At 34.2% G+C, this 23,459-nt stretch overlaps 1 protein-coding gene across 8 annotated transcripts in view; it reads left to right on the top strand.

The window, feature by feature from the left end:
- EPHA7 (EPH receptor A7) overlaps positions 1-23,459 on the top strand; it is a 220,177-nt gene that overhangs the window by 473 nt on the left and 196,245 nt on the right. For all 8 annotated transcript variants that reach the window (XM_074187180.1, XM_074187182.1, XM_074187181.1 and 5 more), the window contains exons 2-3: positions 4,692-4,756; positions 9,003-9,672. In XM_074187180.1, the coding sequence (XP_074043281.1) occupies positions 4,692-4,756; positions 9,003-9,672 (735 nt within the window). The remainder of the gene's footprint in view (positions 1-4,691; positions 4,757-9,002; positions 9,673-23,459) is intronic.

The raw sequence follows: 23,459 nt of genomic DNA, 5'->3' as shown, positions 1-23,459 counted from the left end.
GGAGCGCCCTCCATCCATCCCTGCGCCACGGGCTGAGCCCCAGCGATCGGGACGAGGTTTTGTGGCTTGCCCGAACTGAGGGCACCCGCGTGCGAAGGATCGGAAGAGAGTCTTATCTGGGGAGGGTCGAAGGTATTTGTGTGTGTGTGTGTGTGTGTGTGTGTGTGTGTGTGTGTGTGTGTGTGTGTGTTCGGCTGGGGAAGCTGCAGCCGGAGTTTGGTAAGGGACTTCGGCGCGCAGCCTCTAGTGTCTTAGGCAAACCGCTGCCGAGTTGCTGGGAGTCTGGTCCTCTCCCAGAGGACCGTGGAGACTTCTGTAAGAGAATCAAGATCGGGCCCCTAATAAAGTCTTCACGGGCGATCCAGGTTGTTGGCCAGGCCCCTGCTGTTGGCACACAGCAACCGGGATGGAACAATAATACTGAAAAGGTGAAGTAGTGCAGAGAGAGGGAAGGGAGACGAGGCGGCTCACTCAGAGGCCACGCTAAATGTACATCTCCATTCACATTCAGTGTCGTTACAAATGCAGCGCTTGGGTAAAACACGCATATTGTCTTCTGCCCCTTTTTAAAAGCTCGTGATATCAGGTGGCATGGATGGGGCTCTAGGTGAGCTTGCCTAGTTTTAAATAGAAGTGATCCATGAAAAATCAACAGCCCAGATTTTTCACTTTACCCTTCCCCCACCTAATTCTAGAGTTTAAAGGAGTCAGTAATCAAAGCAACCCAATAACCTGGGCCCGGATGTCTGATTCTGTCAATGCAAAGAGATGGTCTCGTTTAGCCAGCCAGCGTTTGTGTGTGGTTTTATTTTTTCCCCTTCTTTGAACCATTGACAGGAGGTAAAATACCTTTCGGTGCCTGTAGTTGGAGCTGGGGGGAAAAAACTGTCAATTAAAATGCTCTGCTTCTAAGCACTATCACATCTCATTCTTTTCCAGGGGGCAATTTCCAAAGTTCACCTTCAAAGGATTTAAAAGCATTCATAATACTGAGATTAAAAAATGCATTTAAAGTGAAACCGGAAAGCAGATTTGGGGTGGTCGTTGTGTTTTTGCTTATGTATGTGAGAGTGCGAGAAGGGACAATATGTATCTCTAAAGAAAACCTGCTTTCTAGAGACTGCAGAGAAATTACTAAACGTGAGGTTGACAATATTTCACCAAATCTATGAAAACTTAAGCGCTTATTTTCTCTCCATTCTCCCCCAGGATTTCCAACCTTTCCCATTCCTTCATCTCTAGCCATCTGACGCCCCCCCCCCCCATCCCAATGTAGTGATCTGCAACCCGGGTTAAAGATGAATTCATTAAGTAAAAGGGACCCTATAACGCTCAGTTAAGCGCAGGCATGTTTGTGAAAGCGCAAGACGACAGAAACAATTAAAAAGGACCACATGTTCTCTTTAAAATGAATATTTTTAAAAAATGACTTGCTGCACTTTTATACCCTTTATACTAAAATAACGGAAAGGGACAAAAGTTTGCACGGAAGGCTAGAAGGTACTCGGGGCGCACAGGCACACACACACACACACACAAACACACATAGACTTCCAGCAGGAGTTTAAGCTATAAATATCTGTATCACTAGGGGGAGAGGTTCCTGTAGCCAGAAATCCTGGTTTTATTCCGCTTCGCTTCATCTTCCCCCCTAACCTCCCAACATGCACGGAGAGGCTTCTTATTTTAAATTTCAAGGCTATTTCAGTCCAGAATGCAGGGGTTGGGGGGAGTTTGAAGGGGTGGAAAAGGTGAGAGATTCTTGTGTCGGGAGAGCTTGGATCCTAAGTGTCAAGATTCCCACCGTGCGGGCTATAAATAGGTAATAATAATAAATGATGGAGCCTGAGGCGGTCCCTGAACGCCTTCCTCCCCAAAGGGCCTGAGTTGGAAAACCTATTACGCAGGTGGCCGGGTCCTCCCACTCGGTCACCCTGAGGAGTTAAGGGCAAGGGGACAAACAGGGCTGAGGTGCACGTATTTTCTTCTCTTTACCCTGGAGAGTGAGAGAACGTACGTGTCTGTGTGTGTGTGTGTGTGTGTGTGTGTGTGTGTGTGTGTGTCTGTCTGTCTGTCTGTCCGCGCGCGTGTATCTTTGAGTGTTCTAGAGAAGAGAGATTTTTTTTTGAAAATTCTTGGTCTGACGCTTGGAGGCGAAATGCAGCTGTTTCTCAACAAACTCCGCCTGTGCCATTCACTCAATGAAGACACTTCCCCAAAGCTTTCCTTACTCCCTGTTGACCCCCCCCACCCCCAGCCCAGGCTTCCAATGACTCCCTTACCCTCCCCCTCCGCCACCGCGGGAGGAGGGCGTCCTTCGTCCCAGAAGCCCCTAGCTCAGGCCATTGCCCAGACTTAGGAAAACCACGCCAGACCCCACGGCATCCACAGCCAGTTCCCGTGGCCCCTTCTTCCCTTCCCGGACTCACTAGGGTCCTACAGGAACTCTGAGGATGCCCCGGGACGATCGCCGCTTCCCTCCCGCCTGCCTCGCGGCGCTGCTCCTTTCGGACCGGGGCAGACCGTCTGCTTCCCAAACCCAACCCGCTCCCTCGGTTCCGAGAGTGTGCTGCCGCGCCCCTAGCCGAGCACACCTCCCCTCCTCCCCTGAGTCCCGGGGCGCCGAGTTCCTGTGCGCTCCCCACCCCCCACTTCCCAACCAACGGGGCGGCAGGTTCTGTGCGTGGCTTGGGGTGAGGCCGGCACTCTGTGTTCTGAGTGGGCCGAGAAACCGGGCGCTAAGAACTGAGCTGGGGAGTGGAACAGCAGGGGCAGATGGATTGATCACTTTAGAACTGCTGATTAAGCTCCCCAGTTGATTTCTAGGTTTAAGCTTAAATGGATTTTTAAAAATTTAGTGTCCCACCCCTCCCCGCTTCCAGTTTTTGAATTGTAACGGTGCTTAAGACGAAAATGTAACAAAATGATTTCAAAATGATCGAAAGTGTCAGTCTTCCAACAAAATCGAACAATGTTACGTGATTTTGAACTTAAATTATTGTGCCTTAGTTAAAACACCCTCCTCTCACACACACGTTTATCTAAGAAGCAAGGTACCTAGAAATCTTGCATTGTTTTACTGCCCTCGATTTAAATTGCAGTGAATAAAAATAAAATCCACTTTAAAATGTCTAATAAAAAAAACTACCAATTCCCGGCTTACAATTGGTTAAAAAAAAGTGTCTTATTATGTTTCAAATAAACTTCAAGTCTGTTTAGGACTAGAAACACAGTCAAGGTGCATATGCAGAATGCTTATTTTCAAGGGCTCCCTGAAAGCAAGAGATTTTCTGTATCAAAGATTACTGTATTTTATTAGATAATGATAGCTAAAAGAGATGGTTAATAGATATGCAAGGGAGAATTGGCTTGCTTGAAAGGGTTAAACACAGCCAATTGTCTGTTTTCTTAAAGTTTCGTTTGCTTTCCAAAACTGATACAATTTCTTTTAACTTCACCTAATAATAGTACAGTGCTAAACTCACTTGAAAAAGTCTATGTTACTATATTATTAAAATTTGAGTAAAATGCTTTTTTCAGATCTCACAAATTTACTGAAGTCAATGTTAAACTTTGTTTCCTTTTTTAAAAAAGATTTAATTGAAAGTTCATTCATTGCTTCTTGAAGAAAAACTATTTTTTGTTTCAAAAAGTGGTTTTTGTATTCCTAAGATTTTTTTTAAAAAAAATCACAAAGTTTATAATAATGAAGAACAGGGAGGTTAGTTCTCCTAAAAAAAAAAAGAAAGAAAATCAGCAAATACCAAACTTAAAGTCTGTTATAGCTGATATTTCTTAGTATCTTTTTGTATTATTACTATGTGTATCTATCTGTCTAATTTGACTGTTTATCATCTACCCATCTATCTTTATAAACATTTGAATTAAAATTGTGATTAACATGCATTCTATTATTTTGATAGCATAAATTATACTAAAAATTAGTCAACAACCATAGTTGTGAAAAATAGTATAAAACTGTATTTAGATGTTACATGACTAGATAATGTACCATTAAAAAAGCTAGCAAGATTAGTATTTTGATGTTTCACAAAATAAAACAATATAAACCATTTTAGCAAAACTTATAAACCATTCAAATATGTCTGACTTTTTTTAAAACAGTGAAGATAATTTTGATTTTTTTACTTAATGATTTTGTCAATTTAACTCAGTTTCTGAAAAGTCTTCCTGAAATAATTGTGTTCGAACATAATGACAAATTATTTCAAGTGAATTGAGGGGTGTTTTAAAATTATCTTTTGCCATAAAAGTGCATCATATCATTTCACAAAATGTTAAGGCCTTCAGATTTTTAGCCTACTGTTAACCATGTAATTTAAAAACCCATAAAATGAAGAGTACGGAAACCAGTTCATACTACTACTACTACTGCTGATTTTGTTATTTAGATCTTTTTTTATGAAAAGACCCACCCCAGCTTAAAATTTCATCACAGCATGCAATATGAATGGTTCTTCTTTTCAAAGTTGAATATAGTTGTGCCATCTTTGTTCAGTTATCATTTGAACATTTTGCTGATTTTGTGTACATGTGGATGGCACACATAAACTTAGATCACAAATGATTCCTATATAAAGTTTTCTTGTTCACCTTAAGCACACAATTTTTAAAAACCTTGTTAAAAAATAATGTATGTAACATTCAAAAGGGACATTTTTTTTTTTCAGTACTTCTGCTGGACTCTAAAGCACAACAGACAGAACTGGAGTGGATTTCTTTTCCTCCCAATGGGGTAAGTTCTTATAATATATGTGTGTGTGTATTAAAAACTTTAAAAATCTAAAGAATAAATCTCATTTTTTTCACCTGGAAAAGCTATTCACATGCCTAAAATTATTTGTTGTACCCAAGCTTTCTCAGGAATTGTGATCAGTGTAGAAGTTTAATTTTCTACTTTTTTTTTTTTTTTGGATGGGAAGTAAACTGTAGAAAGGGGAAGAGAGAATGTGGGGGAGGCAGGGCAGGGTTAAAGCTAGCTCCAGGGTGGAAAAAGAAAAGTTCCCTATAACTATGGACTGTTGAGTTTGTACTGCAGGAAGAATCATACCTCAGGTTACTGACTATAAATGCCAATTAATTACAGAGAACATTCCCTACACAACCTCACTTAAACCTCTTTTGTTGCTTTATTCTTCTGCAGTATAATCACCAGGTAGGCTGTGTATAGTTTTTAAAACAGTATGGAATCCACTTTCTTCCTTTTAGAAATATTTCAACATCACTCAAAATTACTTATAAAAGTAACTTTAGAAAATATGAACATGCTCAATATTTGGCACATGATTTTTGATGGAGCATGTCATTTGGAATTTTCAAATTCTTACAATATCACTTTTGGTGTTATTAGTTATTAAAATTTTCTCTTTTGTCCTATGAAATAAAGGTGAATATTATATAAAAGTGTCTTCTTCATAAAATATGTCCAGCAAAGATTTAGAAAAGATACTTAAGTGTAAAATAGTTCTATAAAGATTCAGATCATACTATGTTTCACATATCCAGAAAGATATATACTACCTATTTAAAGGTATTTAAATAGCCACGTCTCTGGTTCTTACTTTAATTGTGAGAGAGGGCACATTCTTCATCCCTTGAGGAAGAGGGTTCTGAGAGAAGAGAATATACCCCATTGTTTCTAAGTTAATCTTTGGCACAGTAAGAAATCTGGAGCCAGAAGAGCGTGAAGTATGAGTGAGGATATAAAGAGTGTAACAAATCCAGCAAAGAAGAAGAATGAAAGTCTAAAGGGTCTTTTAGTTTAAAAGTAACACCATAAAATCAATACTGCATGAACTGGAAGTCGATTTAAGACTTCGCAACTTGCATAATGAGACTCTGTTTAAAATATTAACACGTTTGCTTAAATTAAATTGTTTGAGGTATTAGTTGGAAGATTGTGGTTGTCTACCTTCACAATACTAACTTTCTGCATTGATGTCAAAACATTTTAAAAATAAAAGAACAAAAGCAGAGTAAGATTTTGGTCAATGTGAATGCCAGCTTGTAAGTCTAGTGCTTCTTTAAAAGAGAAGTGTCCCTCCATAAGTAAAATAACATATATTGTAAGAAGACATTTAAATTAAAAATGGAACACCTTTCTTTCCTATGACAGATGCAACCCATTTTCTACCATCCATCAATTAAAACAAATAGAGATAGAGGAGGATTTTTATCTCTGAATAGAAGGAAACTGATATATGATTGCAGTACATCATCCATGTAATCCACACAATGATAAATTATGACTGTCAGTGTTATCTTGGGCTCTAATGGCCATCTTATCAAACCAAAGTATCTAAGTTAACATTTAACTCTTAAGTTTTGCTTTTGGAATGCCTCTGATAATATTAGTAGAAGAGAATTAAAGATTTTCAATTCAAGGAAAATGAAATGTTTCGATGAACCAGACCTAAGATTTCAGTTTTAGTGACCAAGGTGCTCCTCAAAATCTTAATAGAATCATTTTTGTGAATAGAATTTATAAAATCAGTGGATTTATGGAAAAAAAAACTCAAACAGCTTACCCATGGTGTGGAAAAGGTGAGTTTTAAGACCATGAAGTATAATCAACATAGTATATAATGTTATACAACTTTATTTCCAAAAGATTCATTTATTTACAAAGATTTAGATGGATCCATATTGAGCATATTTAGTAATTAAACTCCTAAAGCGAATAATATTCACATTAAAATTAACACTAGCTAGCTTCCTTGATGTAAAAAATGGCCTTCCAGAGAGAGAAAAAGGAAAAAACTGATTCAACTTTAAATGAAAATAGAAAATGAACCATCAAATTGAGAAGATGAGACATAGATTTTTTAGAAGTGTTAGTCTACCCTGGATTCGATTACCGCTGGGAAAAAATGGTCATGGGAATCCTTTTCCTTTAAAGACACAGTTTTTATTTACATTTTAAGTAGGCTTCTCTCTCTCTTTTTCAGTTTCATTTAGTTAATAGACCAAAATCTGCACCTGCAAGTGGCTGACTTTGGGTACGTTTGGCTGTGTGCCTTCCAAACAGATGATAAACAACTATCTGAATCAAAGCAGGAATAGGCACACTTTCAGTTAATTGCAAGTTTAGATTACATTGAAGAGTAAGACTGGAGATGAGAAATGTGAACCTTGCTGCAGCTGAGGACATTATAAAACTATTTAGGCATGTATAATAAAATCACAGCAAATATAATATATTTCAGTTTTATAAAGAGGACTTGAACTTGAATATATAGTCAATTTGGAAGCTTCATTAACTTCAAATAGTACATATCTTTCTCAATAGTATTGGTATCAGAATTATAGGAAGTGTGATTTTTTAAAAAATACTTTCAGTAACATTCTTAATATTTATACTACCAAAGGTTTGATAATAATAATAATAGTGATGGCCAACATCTACTTTTCTTGAGTTAGTAAAGTAATGTATGCATGGTCAAGGTTGTCTTGATGTAAGGGTATGATATTTTATCTGAAACCATTATCTATACTCATCTTTATTAAGATTATGAGGGAAGAAAAGTATCAAACACATCATTGGTTAATGATGACTATTTAAAAAAACAATAGAGAGAGAAACTCTTTTTAACACTGGTTTTTGGTGGCTGCAGGTTGCCATGAATTTTTAATGGAAATACAATTGGAGGACCAAAGTTTGACTTCTGGGTCAGCCACTACACTTTCTCATTAGTGTTAGTATTAAAATTGTTTGGTGTGTAGTTCTTTAATTTTTTTACATCAATGCTTCATAATATGTATAATATTACCAAAAGTGTGATAGTTATAATGTTAGTAACCCATATGAGCTTGGGTAAGTTACTTAATCTGTGGACTTGGATTTCCCCTTTATAAAATGAGGGAGCTGTAGTATATAAACTATAGAATATATTCCATGGTGTTTTGAGAGAAGAGTATTTATACTTCTCATAGATTAACTATGTTAGGCTACTTACTAGATAAAATTGCTAGAGTTAGTGTTGTATAAGCATGTAATAAATGTGCAGTACTTACAGCATTCCTTAATCAATAATTTCCAAAAACTGAGATTTTATCAAAAATTGTGATTTTTCTGTGTAATAATACATAGAAACATAGATATAATACACATTTAATAAATTACATATAATATACATGTATTATACAAACACAAATATATGCATACGTACTCACATGTATTTATATTTCTGAATGTGGAAAAAATGCCCAATTTTTCCCATTTTTTTCACCTTTCTTTTCAAAGCACCTTACCAAGCTTCAGTCTCAATATGCCACATACTTATGATTATCTTTTGAGGATTATTCACTTATAAAAGATGAATCACCAAATATTTACTTCCAAATCAACTATATTTATGGTCACATGGGCTTTATGTGCAATTTTATGCATAATGTGACGATGAATGAGGAGTCATTTTATGTTGTAATCTACTAATACTTTATTTCAAAAAGATAAACTATCATGCTCCAGATGTGCCAAGTGAGTCACAAAATATATGTGCATGCCAAGATAGTCTTAACTTTTCTTTCCACTTTTGAGAGGTATATTAGGGAATATATGAATACATAATATACTAAAAAAAATCAGAAACTTTTTTAAACATATATGAATTTTATGATAATATTAGTATGTGATTCAGATTATTTTAGTAGATCTAAATCCTCTTTTATGAAGAGTTTGCAGATTAAAGCAAAGAAAAAGTCATGGACACGTGTCCCTGTTTTTTTTTATATTTTTCATTACAAAAAATAGGGATATTAATACAAAACATGCAAGATATTTTCATCTTGTAGAAACAGTAATGTAAATTATTCTGTTGGCACATGAATTGCACTTTTTGTTTTTGGGAAGAAAGGAACTACCACATCCCTTCCAAAAATGCCTATGTGCAATCTTGCTGTGGAGATTTATTAGCGCCCCTACATAAAAACATGCTATTTTCTTTTTCGGTACAGCTGATTTCTTTTTATTAATTTTACAGTGGGAAGAAATTAGTGGATTGGATGAAAACTACACGCCTATACGAACATACCAGGTATGCCAGGTCATGGAACCTAACCAAAACAACTGGCTCCGGACTAACTGGATTGCAAAAGGCAATGCACAAAGAATTTTTGTAGAATTGAAATTCACCCTGAGGGATTGTAACAGTCTTCCTGGAGTGCTGGGAACATGCAAAGAAACCTTTAATTTGTACTATTATGAAACAGACTACGACACTGGCAGGAATATAAGGGAAAACTTATATGTAAAAATAGACACTATTGCCGCAGATGAAAGTTTTACCCAGGGTGACCTTGGGGAGAGAAAAATGAAACTTAACACAGAGGTGAGAGAGATTGGACCTTTGTCCCGAAAGGGATTCTATCTGGCCTTTCAGGATGTTGGGGCTTGCATTGCTTTGGTTTCTGTCAAGGTGTACTACAAGAAATGCTGGTCCATTATTGAGAACTTAGCTATCTTTCCTGATACAGTGACTGGTTCAGAGTTTTCCTCCCTAGTGGAGGTCCGAGGGACATGTGTCAGCAGTGCAGAAGAGGAGGCAGAAAACTCTCCTAGGATGCACTGCAGTGCAGAAGGAGAATGGCTAGTGCCTATTGGAAAGTGTATCTGCAAAGCTGGTTACCAACAAAAAGGAGACACTTGTGAACGTGAGTAGATGGATCCTTTTTCTTTCTCCTTTGCAGTTTTTAACCCTTTGTATCATGACATCAAAGTTGTTGAGCTATCCCTAAGGGTTTGAGTGTATTGGCACCTCTGTTTTTAGGGGTCTGATTCTGTAGATCTTTCTCTTAAGCAAACTTACTATTGCTCTAAGTAAGTATCCTACATTGTGGTCTGAACACAAAGGACATGTGATAAATATTGCTGACATAGATATTAAGTGTCCAAGTGGAATTTGCCTGATGCTTGACATGAAAGTCGAATGATTTAAAGTTTAAAATAGAAGAATGCATTAAAGTTTTCAAGCAGTAAGAATAAAACCAAGTTGGGAAGAAATTTCTTGCACATATCTGTAAGGGATGAGTAAGGATGGTGGATTCCAGTTATCAGATGCAGCATTGACTGACAGTTGGCATCTTTCAGATATTGTCGGTCTTAGAGTTTTGAATTCCATTATCACAGTTCATAAAACATTGAGTAATCACAATTATTTAAAGTTTTTTTGATTGGCTTAATCAATATTCTATTGTAACTGGATAATAAGATTAAGAGTTTTTTGGTAATTAATAACATGATTATGTGAAAGTCCAAGTATATGTAATAATCGCAAACTTTTAGCAATTTTATTATGACACATGATTTATTTCAATTTTTTGCAACCTTACTGCTGCATAAACTCTTTGTCATCTCCTTCACAGCTGTGCCTCTCTTCAAGAGAGTTTCTGTAAAATATGAATTTTAAATATATTACATATAAAATATAAACTTATAAGCATTTTCTACATAAAACAATTTCAACTGACTTTTGCATTGGAGAGTTGTTAGCATTCACTGAAATAATATAATCACATTTTAATAATTTTTATTTTAAATTATAATTTATGAAATTAGCAATTTTATGGATATTTAGTGGTCAGTACCTCAGTTTCCTTTCTTTTTCAATATGATTTCCTCACTCCTTATATTTCCTATTTAGTTGATAATTGTTATACTTGAAACAGAAAATTCTAGGCAATACCTTTGGATTCTATTTTGTTGCTTCCTCACATTCCTAGGGCATTCTAATGTTCTTCCAAGCCTTCCCCAATCTACTTTTCCTTGGCCATATAAGATTCTACCAAAGCAAAAAACACACACACATATTGTTCACAGAGCTAGGAAAAAGCTAGCAGATAGTTAAGCATTTCAGATGGATTTCATCTTAGCCTAACAATTTTATATGTGACCCATCATTTCCAACTTTCAAGGTTTTTGCTTAGTATTTATTTCAGATGGAAATACACTTGAGAGTGAAAGGACCCATTGATTTTCTTGCCTGTTTAAAAGTTTCCTTGAGGGTTCTGGCAAGGGTCATATCTGTTGACCTACTTTTCTCTCCTTTTTACCTTAGAAAGACTTTAGATTTGGCAGAAAGCTTTCACAAATCCCATATATATATATATATATATATATATATATATATATATATATATATATATGATATAGTTTCCTCATATATATACATATGAGGAAACTAGAAATTAATCAGGATTTATTGGGTAGGAACAATGCTTTCCTATGTAGTAAGTAAAGGGAAAATCCTTAGTAATTTTATCAGTTAAATAAACCAAAATATTTTCTATTTATAGTTTTCCATCTAGTACCTTGCAACTGAAATTGAATCAAGCAGTAGCTATCAGTCTTTGCCAGAAGAAGAAAGTTTCAGAATGGATTTTAAAGAGTGCAGGACTGTCACTTAAAGCAAAATGTAAAACTCATTTCCTATTTAGAAGGGGGAAAAGATCAAGAGATCAAATAAACATTCATTAACAATCACGAAATGTAACTATTTCCCACCTAAGTCATATTCTTTAGTTTAATTAAATAAGAAATTTGGGGCCATTAAACAAATTGAAGGTAGTTTTTGTTGAATTTGTGTTAATTATTTGTGAAGAATTGAAATAAAAGTGAGAAAAAGATTTCTTTAATTATTGAGAAATAACTTTTAGGGAGGAATAGTCCAGTAAAATTTTATCTGAATGGAAATTTTATCTCATTAAATGTGAAAATATGAAAATGGCTCACTTTGAATCATCTTCAAGTTCAGAGTATTGAAAGTTCATTAGCCTATTAAAATCACTGTCAACACAAAACAGACTAAAGAGCTTTTTAAGAATAACAGCAACAAATAAAGTTATTACTTTAATATCGTCTAAATTAATTCTGCTTCAGAATAAATGAATTGGTATTAATGATTATGTTCATCAAACAAAGCAAAGCAAAGCAAAACCCACTGATACATACTGCGAGTCAAAGGAGACAAAATATTTGATTAAAGAGCAATTTTTAAAAATATCTTTTGATAATGACTAATAAAAATAAGTAGCTTTATAAATGTTTGAACTTGATGCTGTTGACAAATAAATTAAATGATAACTTGTACTTGAGTATGACCTTGTGTTCATTTACAAAAAAAACACTTTCCTCTTTGGCTCAATTCCAGAGTCATTGCAAAGAAAATACTCTCCTCTGGAAGGAGTCCAGAGGCTTCTTTATAGTATTTTTCCTGTTTTCTTTCAATGATCCTGTTAAGAGTTTGAAAACAAACTCCAGACTGATATTGAAGAAAACTAATGGGTTTGAGAGAAGATGGGAGTGAGCCCCTAGCCAAATGAAGGCGGTTAGCAGTTTAAAGTCATATTGAGTGAGGCACTCAACTTTTGATTGCTACTCTTGAGACTGTGATATTTGTTGGCCTTCTGTATTCTTGAGGATGTTATGAAGTATGACAACTATGAAGTCACTGGTAGCCAATTCAGCTATCTTTCTTTTGAGGATGCCCTATTAAAAGAGAAAAATCCTTTTATCTATACATTGAGACAGAAGAGTTGCATCTTCTTTTATACAGAATACCCTGATTAATCACAGAGGCATCCAAGTACATTGACATGACTAAAAGCAAATCAGTTATCTGTTTCAGACATATTCTATATTAGAAGTATCATGTTTCTATTTCTTTAATCCTCTCACCTTATGGGTCCAATTCTATAATCATTTTATTTAATGACCACAGTTTCTATCATTTAGGAAGAGGCAAAATGATATAAAGGCAAGATCACTGGATTTAAAATAATAAGAGGTTTTGAATTCTAATCCTGAAATTTAGGATTTGTATTATCTTGGGCAAATCACTTCATCTTTCTGGTCCTATCCTTTAAAATGAATGTTAGACTTCTAAAATCCTCCCTTGCTTTATACTCTTAGTTCTGACCTGGATGCTTATGTCAAAAGATACAATTTATTTAACCAAGATTTATTAGGATCCTTGCTTATCTGGTGCAACCCTATGTCCCTCCTTTTCCCCATGAGAAAGTCCAGGCCAAATTGAGTGACTTGGCCCAGCTAATATATGTTCTAAGTGGCAAGGTTGATTTGAACTCAGGTTCTCCAATACTAAATTCAGCATCCTTACTATTGTATCATTCTCCCCAGTATATTTATTAGTATCATATTTCAATGTAACTCATTCCCTTGAATAAGTAAAATTGTGTCCCAATGGGCAGGCTATTTCTCTATCTCTACAATTGATTGTTAGAAGACTAAGTAAAAATGTAGACTCTCATATTTTTGCTGCTATTGTATAATCAGAATACTATTAAGGTATTGTTTTTCTGTAAAAGTTGAGTCTTAACTTGGATAGTAATTTTGGTATTTTAAATTTCAGAAGAAACAAGGTAGTCTCATTGTGTGATACTCCCAAGTAATATAGTGAAATGCCTATGTATGAATATCTGAAATTAGAGATGTTCTACTTTGGGATATTATGATTGTTTCATTTTATTGATTATAGTTATCCTTAGATAAGTAGACAGGAATAGAGACAAGGCCTGGACCTATGATATCATTAATTTAGGTGACTCACAGGCTTCTCTTTATGAATTCAGATAAGCCCTTTCTCTGAAACTTATAGTCTAAGACAGTTGCCTAGAGCATTGTGAATTTTATTTTCATAGATTTTTCAATGCAATGGGGTTAAGTGGCTTGCCCAAGGCCACACAGCTAGGTAATTATTTAGTGTCTAAGGCTGGATTTGAACTCAGGTACTCCTGACTCTAAGGCCAGTTGCTCTATCTACTGCGCCACCTAGGTGTCCGAGCATTGTGAATTTTAATGAATTTTCAAGAGTTGCAACTTGTTGCCTTCTCTAGTCATTTTCACCTCTTCATGACCCCATTTGGGGTTTTCTTGGCAGAGATACTAGACTAGTTTGCCATTTTTCTTCTCTAGCTTATTTTACAGATGAGGAAACTGAGGCAAACAAGGTAAACTGACTTTCCCAGGGTTACAGAACAAGTTAAGTGAAGTTGGATGTGAACTCTGACCTTCCTAAATCCAGACCTGGTGCTCTATCCTCAGCATCACCTAGTTGTCCTGTAGTGACATAATTGATTAAAAAAAAAAAGTTCCTGTGATATTCAGACAATATCAGAAGATCTTGATCTAGTTTATAGCATTTTGGTTGGGAGCATGGAAAGGATTTTTTAAAAAGACATGGTCAAGAATTACACAGGCTTGGAGGGTTTGCCATCTCTAGTGTTGTAGAGGTGGAAAATTGACATCAGTGAGACAGCAGTTCTATTAAAGGAAATTCTGAATGTAGAGCTTTATGTTAGGCCAGGGATATAAAGATAAAAAACAAACAAATCAAACAAACAAATATTTAGATTGGATACATTTCCTGCCCATAAGAATCTTCCAGGCTAGTAGAAAATTTAACACCTTACAATTATATTTCACTTAAAAGGACCTTTCTGAAACACCTTCCTCACAACTGCTCTGTGAGATAAATGACACAAAGATAATAATTATTTTAATTCTTACACATAGAAATAGGCAACTTTCATATATAATTTTTCAAGTTTATATGCCCCTTTGCACACAAATCATACTCGATCCATCGAACAAACATCTTTAGCCCCATTTTACAAAAGGGGAGACCAAGGAACAAAAAGTAGAAGTGATTTAACCATGGTCACGTAACAGACTGGTATTCCAGGGGAGGGATTGGAAGGAAAGTTACTTCTGACTCCATTTCTAACCCTTTTTCATATCATGCTACATAGGGTCAATCAGGAAATGGAAGATGAGGAAGTTTAAATAACTCAAGTTAAAATATTTTGGAAATGATATACATGTTCTGATTTCCTGACCATTCCTACTACTACATACTATGTTGTATTGTTAGGTGATGAAAGTAAATTCAGTTGGATAAAAATATTGTAGAGAATAATGGCTATAATTATTTATTCCTATGCTTAGAGATCCTAATTAAAGAAAAATTATGGTCTAAATAGATTTTTTTCATGTATTGTAATTTCATTTTCTTGAAATATTTAGAATTTGTCTTTTCGTGATTACTCATGTAAGGAAGTTTAAAATAATTAAAAATTATTCCTCATAATAGGACTCCTACCCTAATACTCCAATATGAATATCAATATGAAATATTTTTATAGATATTTATATAGTTTTAGAAACCTTATTTTTTTGTCCCAAGCAAATGTGATTCTAATCTATGGTTTCTGAGGCATTCAAAATCAAATTTTTATTTAACATTTAATATGATATTTTGCCATATGATATAGAATATCTTGCACATGTAATCAGAAATGAATTTACTCAGTTTAACATTTTGAGCCTTCTTCGATATTGTTCCAGTGACTACTCTGTGCACATCTTTTTCTTATATATTTATACATCATTTCTCCATTATTGATGATCTAGATTCTAGAACATTTTAAAATCATCATTATACATTTCACATATACACACATGACTTAATATTTTCTTCATAATGCACAGGAGTTATACCTCTGAAAAATATTCTTTTTTTAACACCCCAAAGCTTCCATATATAGCTGTATGTGCCTGGACATTCTTTTCCAATTTAAGAAATTCCATTCCACCTTTCCCTTTACCCCCCTCCCCCATTAGACTGGGTTATACAAACTAATTATCCTCTTTATAGCCCATGGAAGTAAGTCAGATACTTTTGGAAGACATATTAACTCTTTCAGGTCAATAGGGTATTCGTTAATAAATTGATCTGGCAAAGTATGCTTATAGAACCATGAGAATCTTTTTCATATAAATTAGTTTTTATTGCATGATCTAATACAAAAAAAGTTAACATGGAATGTGCTTGAAAAAATTTTTACAGTATTTTTTTGATTTAGAAAAGTATTTCAAAATATTATGAACTACCAAAAAGTAGATAACAATAAAAACATTTATGAAATCACGTTGCACATAATACAAGTGTACCCTAATTTTCAGATATTTGTTTGATTTACTATTGCATAAATGCAATTTCTAAAGTGCAAAGGGAAAACACCTTCAATTTTTAAATAAATATCTGTTTATTATAAAAAATTTAATGTTAAATTTTTTGCTGCATGACCTACTTAACAGGAGCATAGTTCTATATATTCCAACCACTGTTGCACATAGCATATTTCTTGTTATCGTTTATCAAGTACAGCATAGGAACTGAATTGGCATACATAAGAAAACTGTAAACAAGGAAGACCAAAAGTGATAAAGGACACTGCACTACCTTTTAAAAACAAATCTAAACTTGAAAATGACATAACTGCCTTCAAATTTGTAGCATAATAGGATGGGAAATGAAATGTGTTTTTCAATTTTCCTGAGCATGAGCCTTTTAAAATTTATGAACAGTTTTGTAAATATCAAGGAAAATAGCACTTTTTTTTCTCCTTCCAATCAATGTGAAACCTGGCCATATTTTGAATTTTCTTAAAGTTATTTTTTTTTTTTTGCTTCAGGCTCTTATCTACATAATTAAATTAATCTTAAAGCTTAGACTGGTGTTGCTAAAATTCACTGGAGCCTCTAAAAACACTACATTATATTGGTGCCCAATAGACACAGTGGTTATGGTTACAAGAGCCATAGGACTTATACCTTAACTATTTATGGTGGAAAGTGGGTTATCGGCTAATGGATTGTTCTCAAGATGTATATTATGGTAAAGGTGGAGGAATAGCTGGAATCTGATTTTCATTTAGAAAGATTGTGACCTCTTGGAAGTATGAAGAGTATAGTATCACACTGATTTATTGAAACCAAAACCTTAAATCTGGAAGGAGTGACCTAGTGCCAATTTCTCCAGATTAATTCAACAAATATTTATTTGGTCTTTACTTTTATTTTAGCACTGTATTAAATACTAGTGGGGAAACAAGGGTATATAATGGGTCAATGACCTTAAGAAGTTTTTATTTCTAATAAGGTCAAAAACATAAATATGTATATACATACAGATGTATATGATGGTATTAAAGATAAGCAGTTTTATAAGACAAGGTTTGGTTTTCAGTATTATATGAATGCCAAACATTTTTATTCAAGAAGTACTGATTATATAGTGGCTCTATATCATGGCTCTATTCTAAGGGATGTGGGATATACAAAGATGTATAAGGTACTGTTAGCTCTGCCCTTTGGGATTTTACATTATAGCAGGAGATCAAAAATATATACATAAATAATTATATTACAAGGTAATATGGCAAATGCTAAGAGACAGCATGGGCTAATGGATTCAAAGCCAACCTTGAAACCAAGAAAATCTGTGTTCAAATTCTCACTCTGAAATTTATGACTTAGGTGATCTGGACAAGTGCTTTGACTTCTCAGTGCTTTAGGCAACTCTCTAAGAGTCTACATTGCAACAGAAGTGATTGTTTGCATTGGTAGAGGGAGTTTTTTTACCTGAAATTTCCTTAACAAATCTAATAACAGGTTCAGTCTATCACTATCAGTGCTATAAAGTACTTTGAAAAGAATACATTAAGAGTTCTGAGAAGGAAGAAATCATTCATGGATCAATGGACAATGTCCTGCTTTTGCATTCAGAATAGTTAATGAGTTCAAATCCTTCCACTGCCACTTATAATCTATGTTATATTTATCCTTTCTATCTATAATCAGTTTCCTAATATGTAAACTGAAAGAGTTGGACTGCTAGCCTCTAAGGTTCTAGTTCTAAGTCTATGATTATATGAAGAGGGAAATTTTCAGAATACAGGGAGTATTTGGAAGAATGATGAGCAAAGGAGGTCCGAAGCCCAAAGCAAGGAAACTTGAAACGGTTAAAGGATACTGAATGTTAAATAAATGGCATAGTCAATGGATTCTATATCAGTTTAGAGGAAGGGAAAAATCAATCATTTATGGGGGGATTGGTCTAAAAAAGCTTCACAGAGGATGTAGAACTTAAGTCATTCCTTGAAGGATGGGCATGACCCAAACATTGGTGCAGTGATTTTTCTAGCATATGGTATATCCAAGGGAGAGTTATTTGACATGTTAAAGCTCAGGGGCTTTGCCTAGGGAAATAGCAGGGCATCAAATTAAAGGGAAAAAAAATTGAGATCAGATTTTAAAGTGATTTAAATGCCCACATAGGAATTTGAACTTTGTCTTCTACAAATTGAGGAATTCCTTCAGGTTTTGGAACAGGATGATCATATGATCAAAGCAATGTTTTAAGAAAGTGGGCTTGTCTGATTTGTGCAGGATGGATTGAAGAAAGAGGAAGTTAAAAGGAAATTACAACAAATAAAACTAAGGTGAGAAGGGCCCCCTAGTTTTTAGTAAAATGAAAATAAGAAAAGAAAAGAAGCAGATAGAAATGATATTTCATTCACTTTCCTATTTCATGATAAGGTATAAACTTTAAAATTATTAAAAATTAAGCTATTTACAAATTTTCCTGCCTTTCCCTGTGTCATACTTCTTCCCTTTTTCTTCCTCTCCTCTTTCTTTAAATCAATTAGAGCAAGAATATTTTCTGAAAGAATTCTTGACAGGAGGCTATACTATTTAATGGATACTCCTTTTGTGCATTTAATATAAGATTCATCATAATTTTATACCAAGATATTTTTGGAAAAAATCTCTGAAAGAGGGATATCGGTTAGTAAAATATTCCATTTTCCTCTTCATTCCTTACTGTGACTTTAATTTAACTGCCTTCTTTGATACTGTACCATATTCCTGAAACAACCTTACTATTCCTTTCTACAAAATCTTTTCCTATTTAACTCTCTTCCTTGGCTCTATCTTCTCACCTATCACATGGATTGGAGTTATGAAAACTCATTAGTAGTTGTCATAAAAACTCAATAAATTTCTGATTCCTTATTATTTCTAGGGGGGAAAAAAAGAGAAGCTTTTCTGACATTTAAAACCCTTTTTTTTTATAATGTGGCTCTAGCCTGCCTTTTCAAGGCTTATTATATTTTGTTCCACTTCACGCCCTCTGTGGGACAGCCAGACTGTCCTCCTTGCAGTTCCTTAAACATGATACAGTTCCATCTCTCACCTCTGTGTCTTTACATAAGGCGGTCCCCCATGCCTGGAATGCATTTCACCTCTGCCACTTAGAATCTTAAGGGTGCTTTAAAGCTCAGATCAAATAAATGCCAGTTCCTACACAATGCCTTTTCTTTTTCTGCAGCTGCTAGACCTCCCCCTCAAAGTTACTTTCCCTATGCTTATGAATATACATGTTGTAACTCTTTGAGGGCAGCAACTGTTTAATTCTTGTTTTTGCATCCCTGGGTGCAGCACAGTGGCTGGCTTGCAGTAGGTGCATAATAAATGCTTGACTGATCTTATCAACTTTAAAAAAAAAGACTCGGTGTATTGAGAAGGAACTGTGATACTGTGAAAAACCTGCTCCACTAGAAGTCAGAAGAGCTATAAAATGAAGAAGAGAGACTAAAGGGGATTTTCCTTTTTTGTTGCTAACATTTCCTTGTATACCTTAATAGTGACATGTGATTCTGCACCAAAAAATTCATATTGTCTGTCTGTCTGTCTCTTTCTCTCTCTCTTTTCCTTCATTTTTTTTTACCTCTCACTTCCCCTCTCTTCATACCCTTCTCTCTTTCCCCTTTCTTCTTCCTCCATCTTGATCTACTTCTCCTTCATCCCATCTTCCATGGGTCTATGACTACCATATACATTCCTGTCACTTCACACTTTGTACTCTGTTCCTTCTCTCTGGCTGGGTAAGAGAATATATATTTCTACCTCTAGCAACCACAATGAAAATTTTCCCTCAAGCAGTGGTTCCAATGAATATGGAAAAAGGGGAAGGGGGTATCTAAAATTGTAGTGTCAGAATTTCTTTATAGTTCTTTTAGAAAAACTCCATTTTTCCTAAGTGACCTTATAAGGTGACCAGGTGGGAACTAGGATTAGGCACAGTCTGCACTGCAGCAAGGTGGAAGGGTTCTAATAAAATAACAATTCTTTATAAATGTATATGCTTACATATTAATGTTCAAAAATTCTATTTTTGGAGGTTTCTTTTTTGTGACATCTAGTTGCATATATAAAGGGAAACTAAATGCCTATAACAACATTCAGAAGAAGGGATAAACTATACAAATTTCAAACATTGCATAGAATATAGAAATGCCTTGTCCTCGATTGTATAATAGAACAAAAACAAAGAGAACTTATAGTAGGACAGGACATAAAGACTTGTCTAAGAAAATACAGCTTATAAGGGACAGAACTAGGAATTCAACACAAGTCTTTTTAATCCAAATACACTATACTATATATCCCTTTGGGACAGTCCCTTAATAGTTATGTTACTTATTAAAGTATTGAACATAAGATAGAGACTACTCAGTTCTCATGTAAAATATACCTAAATGGTTTCAGAGATAGAAGGGAAAGGATTCAGTTCAGTGCAGTCAAGCATAAATAAATATATAATCAAATAGTTGCAGGGATTTTTTTGGATTCCTACTGTGGGCTAAGGATGACGATTTATCTGTATTAGAGGATAGATATCAGATAAGTTTCATGCAGATAAAAGTTCTTTTTAAACTTCTTTCAATGGCATTATTTTAAAAAAATTAAGTTTAGTTGCTACATATCCTTGTGGAAATATTTGTTTTTTCTCAGTATATGTGTAGAATGAATCTAACCTTTCTGTTAGTCAAACACCTTTTTATACACAGAAAATCAGGGAATTAGAAAGGAAAAATGTGTAAAATTTATTTCATTTTACATATTTCCACATTTTTATAGGCTTAAAATTTTCCAGTACATGTAACCATAGCACACTGGTCTCAGTTTAGAGAAACTGCATTAATAGATTGAGGTGATATTTGGGCTCTGTAAGTAAGATCTCATTGCTTTCATATATTGAAACTCTTTTTCCTTTGATATGGATAAAATCATTCTAATACAAAATTGTGGTCAAATGAATCAGCCATGGTTATTCTTTGTGTTTCTGTTCCATGAAAAGTTATGAGGTCATAGTGCTCATAGTTGCACAATTTAAACTTGTATTTTCCATCAAAAGTATATCCCAAGGGGCCAGGTATATGGAGATATGAACCCTTCAGAAGATACAAACTCAACAAACTTCAAACCAGAGAAACAAATTTTCTCTAATCTAGCAGATATTGATAGATGGGTATGAGAAGGCTCTATTACAAAAAAACATGAATGAGAGGAGATAGATTTTGAAAGAGAAGGAAAATTTTCAAATGACTTGTGAGTAACTTGTTCATTTTTGTCCAGCTTCATGTTACTTTTTTTTAGTTTTTGCAAGGCAATGGGGTTAAATGATTTGCCCAAGATCACACAGTTAAGGTAATTATTAAATGTCTGAGGCCAAATTTGAACTTAAGTCGTCCTGAGTCCAGGACTGGTACTCTATCCACTTCATGTTACTTTTAATTGTTTAATGGTGATTATTATATTATATCTTAACTTCAAGTTGGAAAAGCAAAAGACTTTGAAAGGACACCTACTGTGCTTCCTATTTTAGTACATCTGTTACCCAATTAACACCTTGTTTATTCGTTCACCTGTGGTGTTAGCTTCAGACCACTACATTGAAATCATTGACACTATAACTTATTGCTTTATTTGAAAATCTCATATAAGGTATGAAGAAAGATGAATTGTTTTTTTTTTCAATTAAATTTAATCAGCACTGCAGAACAATGACCTCTTTTTTTTATTCTGTCATTCATTTCAGTTGTATGATCAATCTGTATATTATATAAGGAAAAGGAGTAAATTGAATGTCAGAAGATTTAATTTCTGGTCTTGCCTTGCATGTTATAACATTGACCTTGGACAAGGCCCTTAACTTCTCTTTGCTTTAGAATTTTCATATGGAAAATGAGCAAGTGGACTAGTTGATTTTTAAAGTTCCTTCCAGAATTTACATTCAGTGCTATGGCTACCATTTTACTGGAAGGTATTATAGGTTTTCTTTCCTCTCAAATATGTTATTTCCTTTTAAATAGTAGAAGAAAGACACCTAAAAATTATATCCTGGAGGCTATCTAGTTTACCATGCATTCTGATGGCAACACATATTTTTTAGGCACATGCACTGAATTAATTAATGAAATTCATGAAAGTTAATTATTTCTATTTTATTTATCTTTTTTACTGGATCTTGTATGGTTTACATATTATTTAAAATAAGTTTTAAGATGAATTCTACTATTTCTTTTACAAATAACATACACGAAATACACATATTCAGACATACATTTGGTCCAGACCTGTGGTTTCATTGGTATATAGAACTTACAACGAAGAAATTATATTCCATTACTTCAAATCAACAATTATTCTGGAAATTACAGTCTTAGAATATTGATTCTTAGTTTGGTGTGTGTGTGTGTGTGTGTGTGTGTGTGTGTGTGTGTGTATGTGATGTCTCCTCCTGCTCCCTTGTCCATCTGGTTAAGCCTGTGGGCCTTTTCTCAGAATAATGTATTTAAATTCATAAAATACATTTTAAATAAAAGACAAAAGTATTACAAAGGAAATCAATTACCTAGAAATAAGGAATTCTTTTTAGATTATAAATCAGGTTAAGGACCCCTGTGTTAAGAGTTTCCTGAGAAGTTAAGTGACATGCACATGATCACATAGTCAGTGTATTTCAGAAACTATACTTTAGTCATATTTTCCTGACTCTAAAGCTATTTTCCTATACTATGGATGAACTTTAATATATATTTCTTATCCTTCAATGATGTTTTAAATTAAAATACCAGAAAGAAGAGAAAAATAATGAATTAATATTTTGATGTTTCTTATTCATTTTCTTGAGGATTTATAGTTGTAAATAAAGAAAAATAATATAGTTTAAAAGTAAAGTAAATTTTTATTTAGGTGATTTTTCTCTCATATAGTTCTAATCATTTTTTTAAAATTAGAAACATTGACAAACAGAATAATAAATACATTTGATTATCTACTTTTCCTGTGGATATTCTTGCATAGACTAACAGTTCTTGACAAAAATAATTGGATTTAAGACAAAAGGGGGACTTAAAGATCATCTAATCCAAGTGCTTAATTTCACAGATGAGACACCTAAGGTTCAAAGGAAGGTAACTGTCCCAAAATCATGCAGCTGTTTCATAGAGATCCTGGATCTTTTTGTTAGCTAATAGCCTTTCCTCTTATCCAAAGGACATTAATTAACAAAATGATGCCTTTTTTTAGCATAGGACAATAATGTGACTGAACTTAAATATTTTTTATTAGTTATAAATTTCAGTGATTAAAAATATTTTAGAAAATTTTGAAAATTCTAGAAGTTATGAATTTTCAAAACCACAATATAAACAATAAAAACCAATGGAGGGAAAACATAATGTAGTAGTGTTACTAAAAATTTTGGACCTTGAAAGAAAAATTTTCAGAA

The sequence above is a fragment of the Macrotis lagotis genome, chromosome 5 (assembly GCF_037893015.1).
Source record: "Macrotis lagotis isolate mMagLag1 chromosome 5, bilby.v1.9.chrom.fasta, whole genome shotgun sequence".
Classification (NCBI taxonomy): Eukaryota; Metazoa; Chordata; class Mammalia; order Peramelemorphia; family Peramelidae; genus Macrotis; species Macrotis lagotis.
The sequence above is the reverse complement of the archived record's forward strand: the minus strand, read 5'-3'. Positions and strand labels throughout refer to the sequence as shown.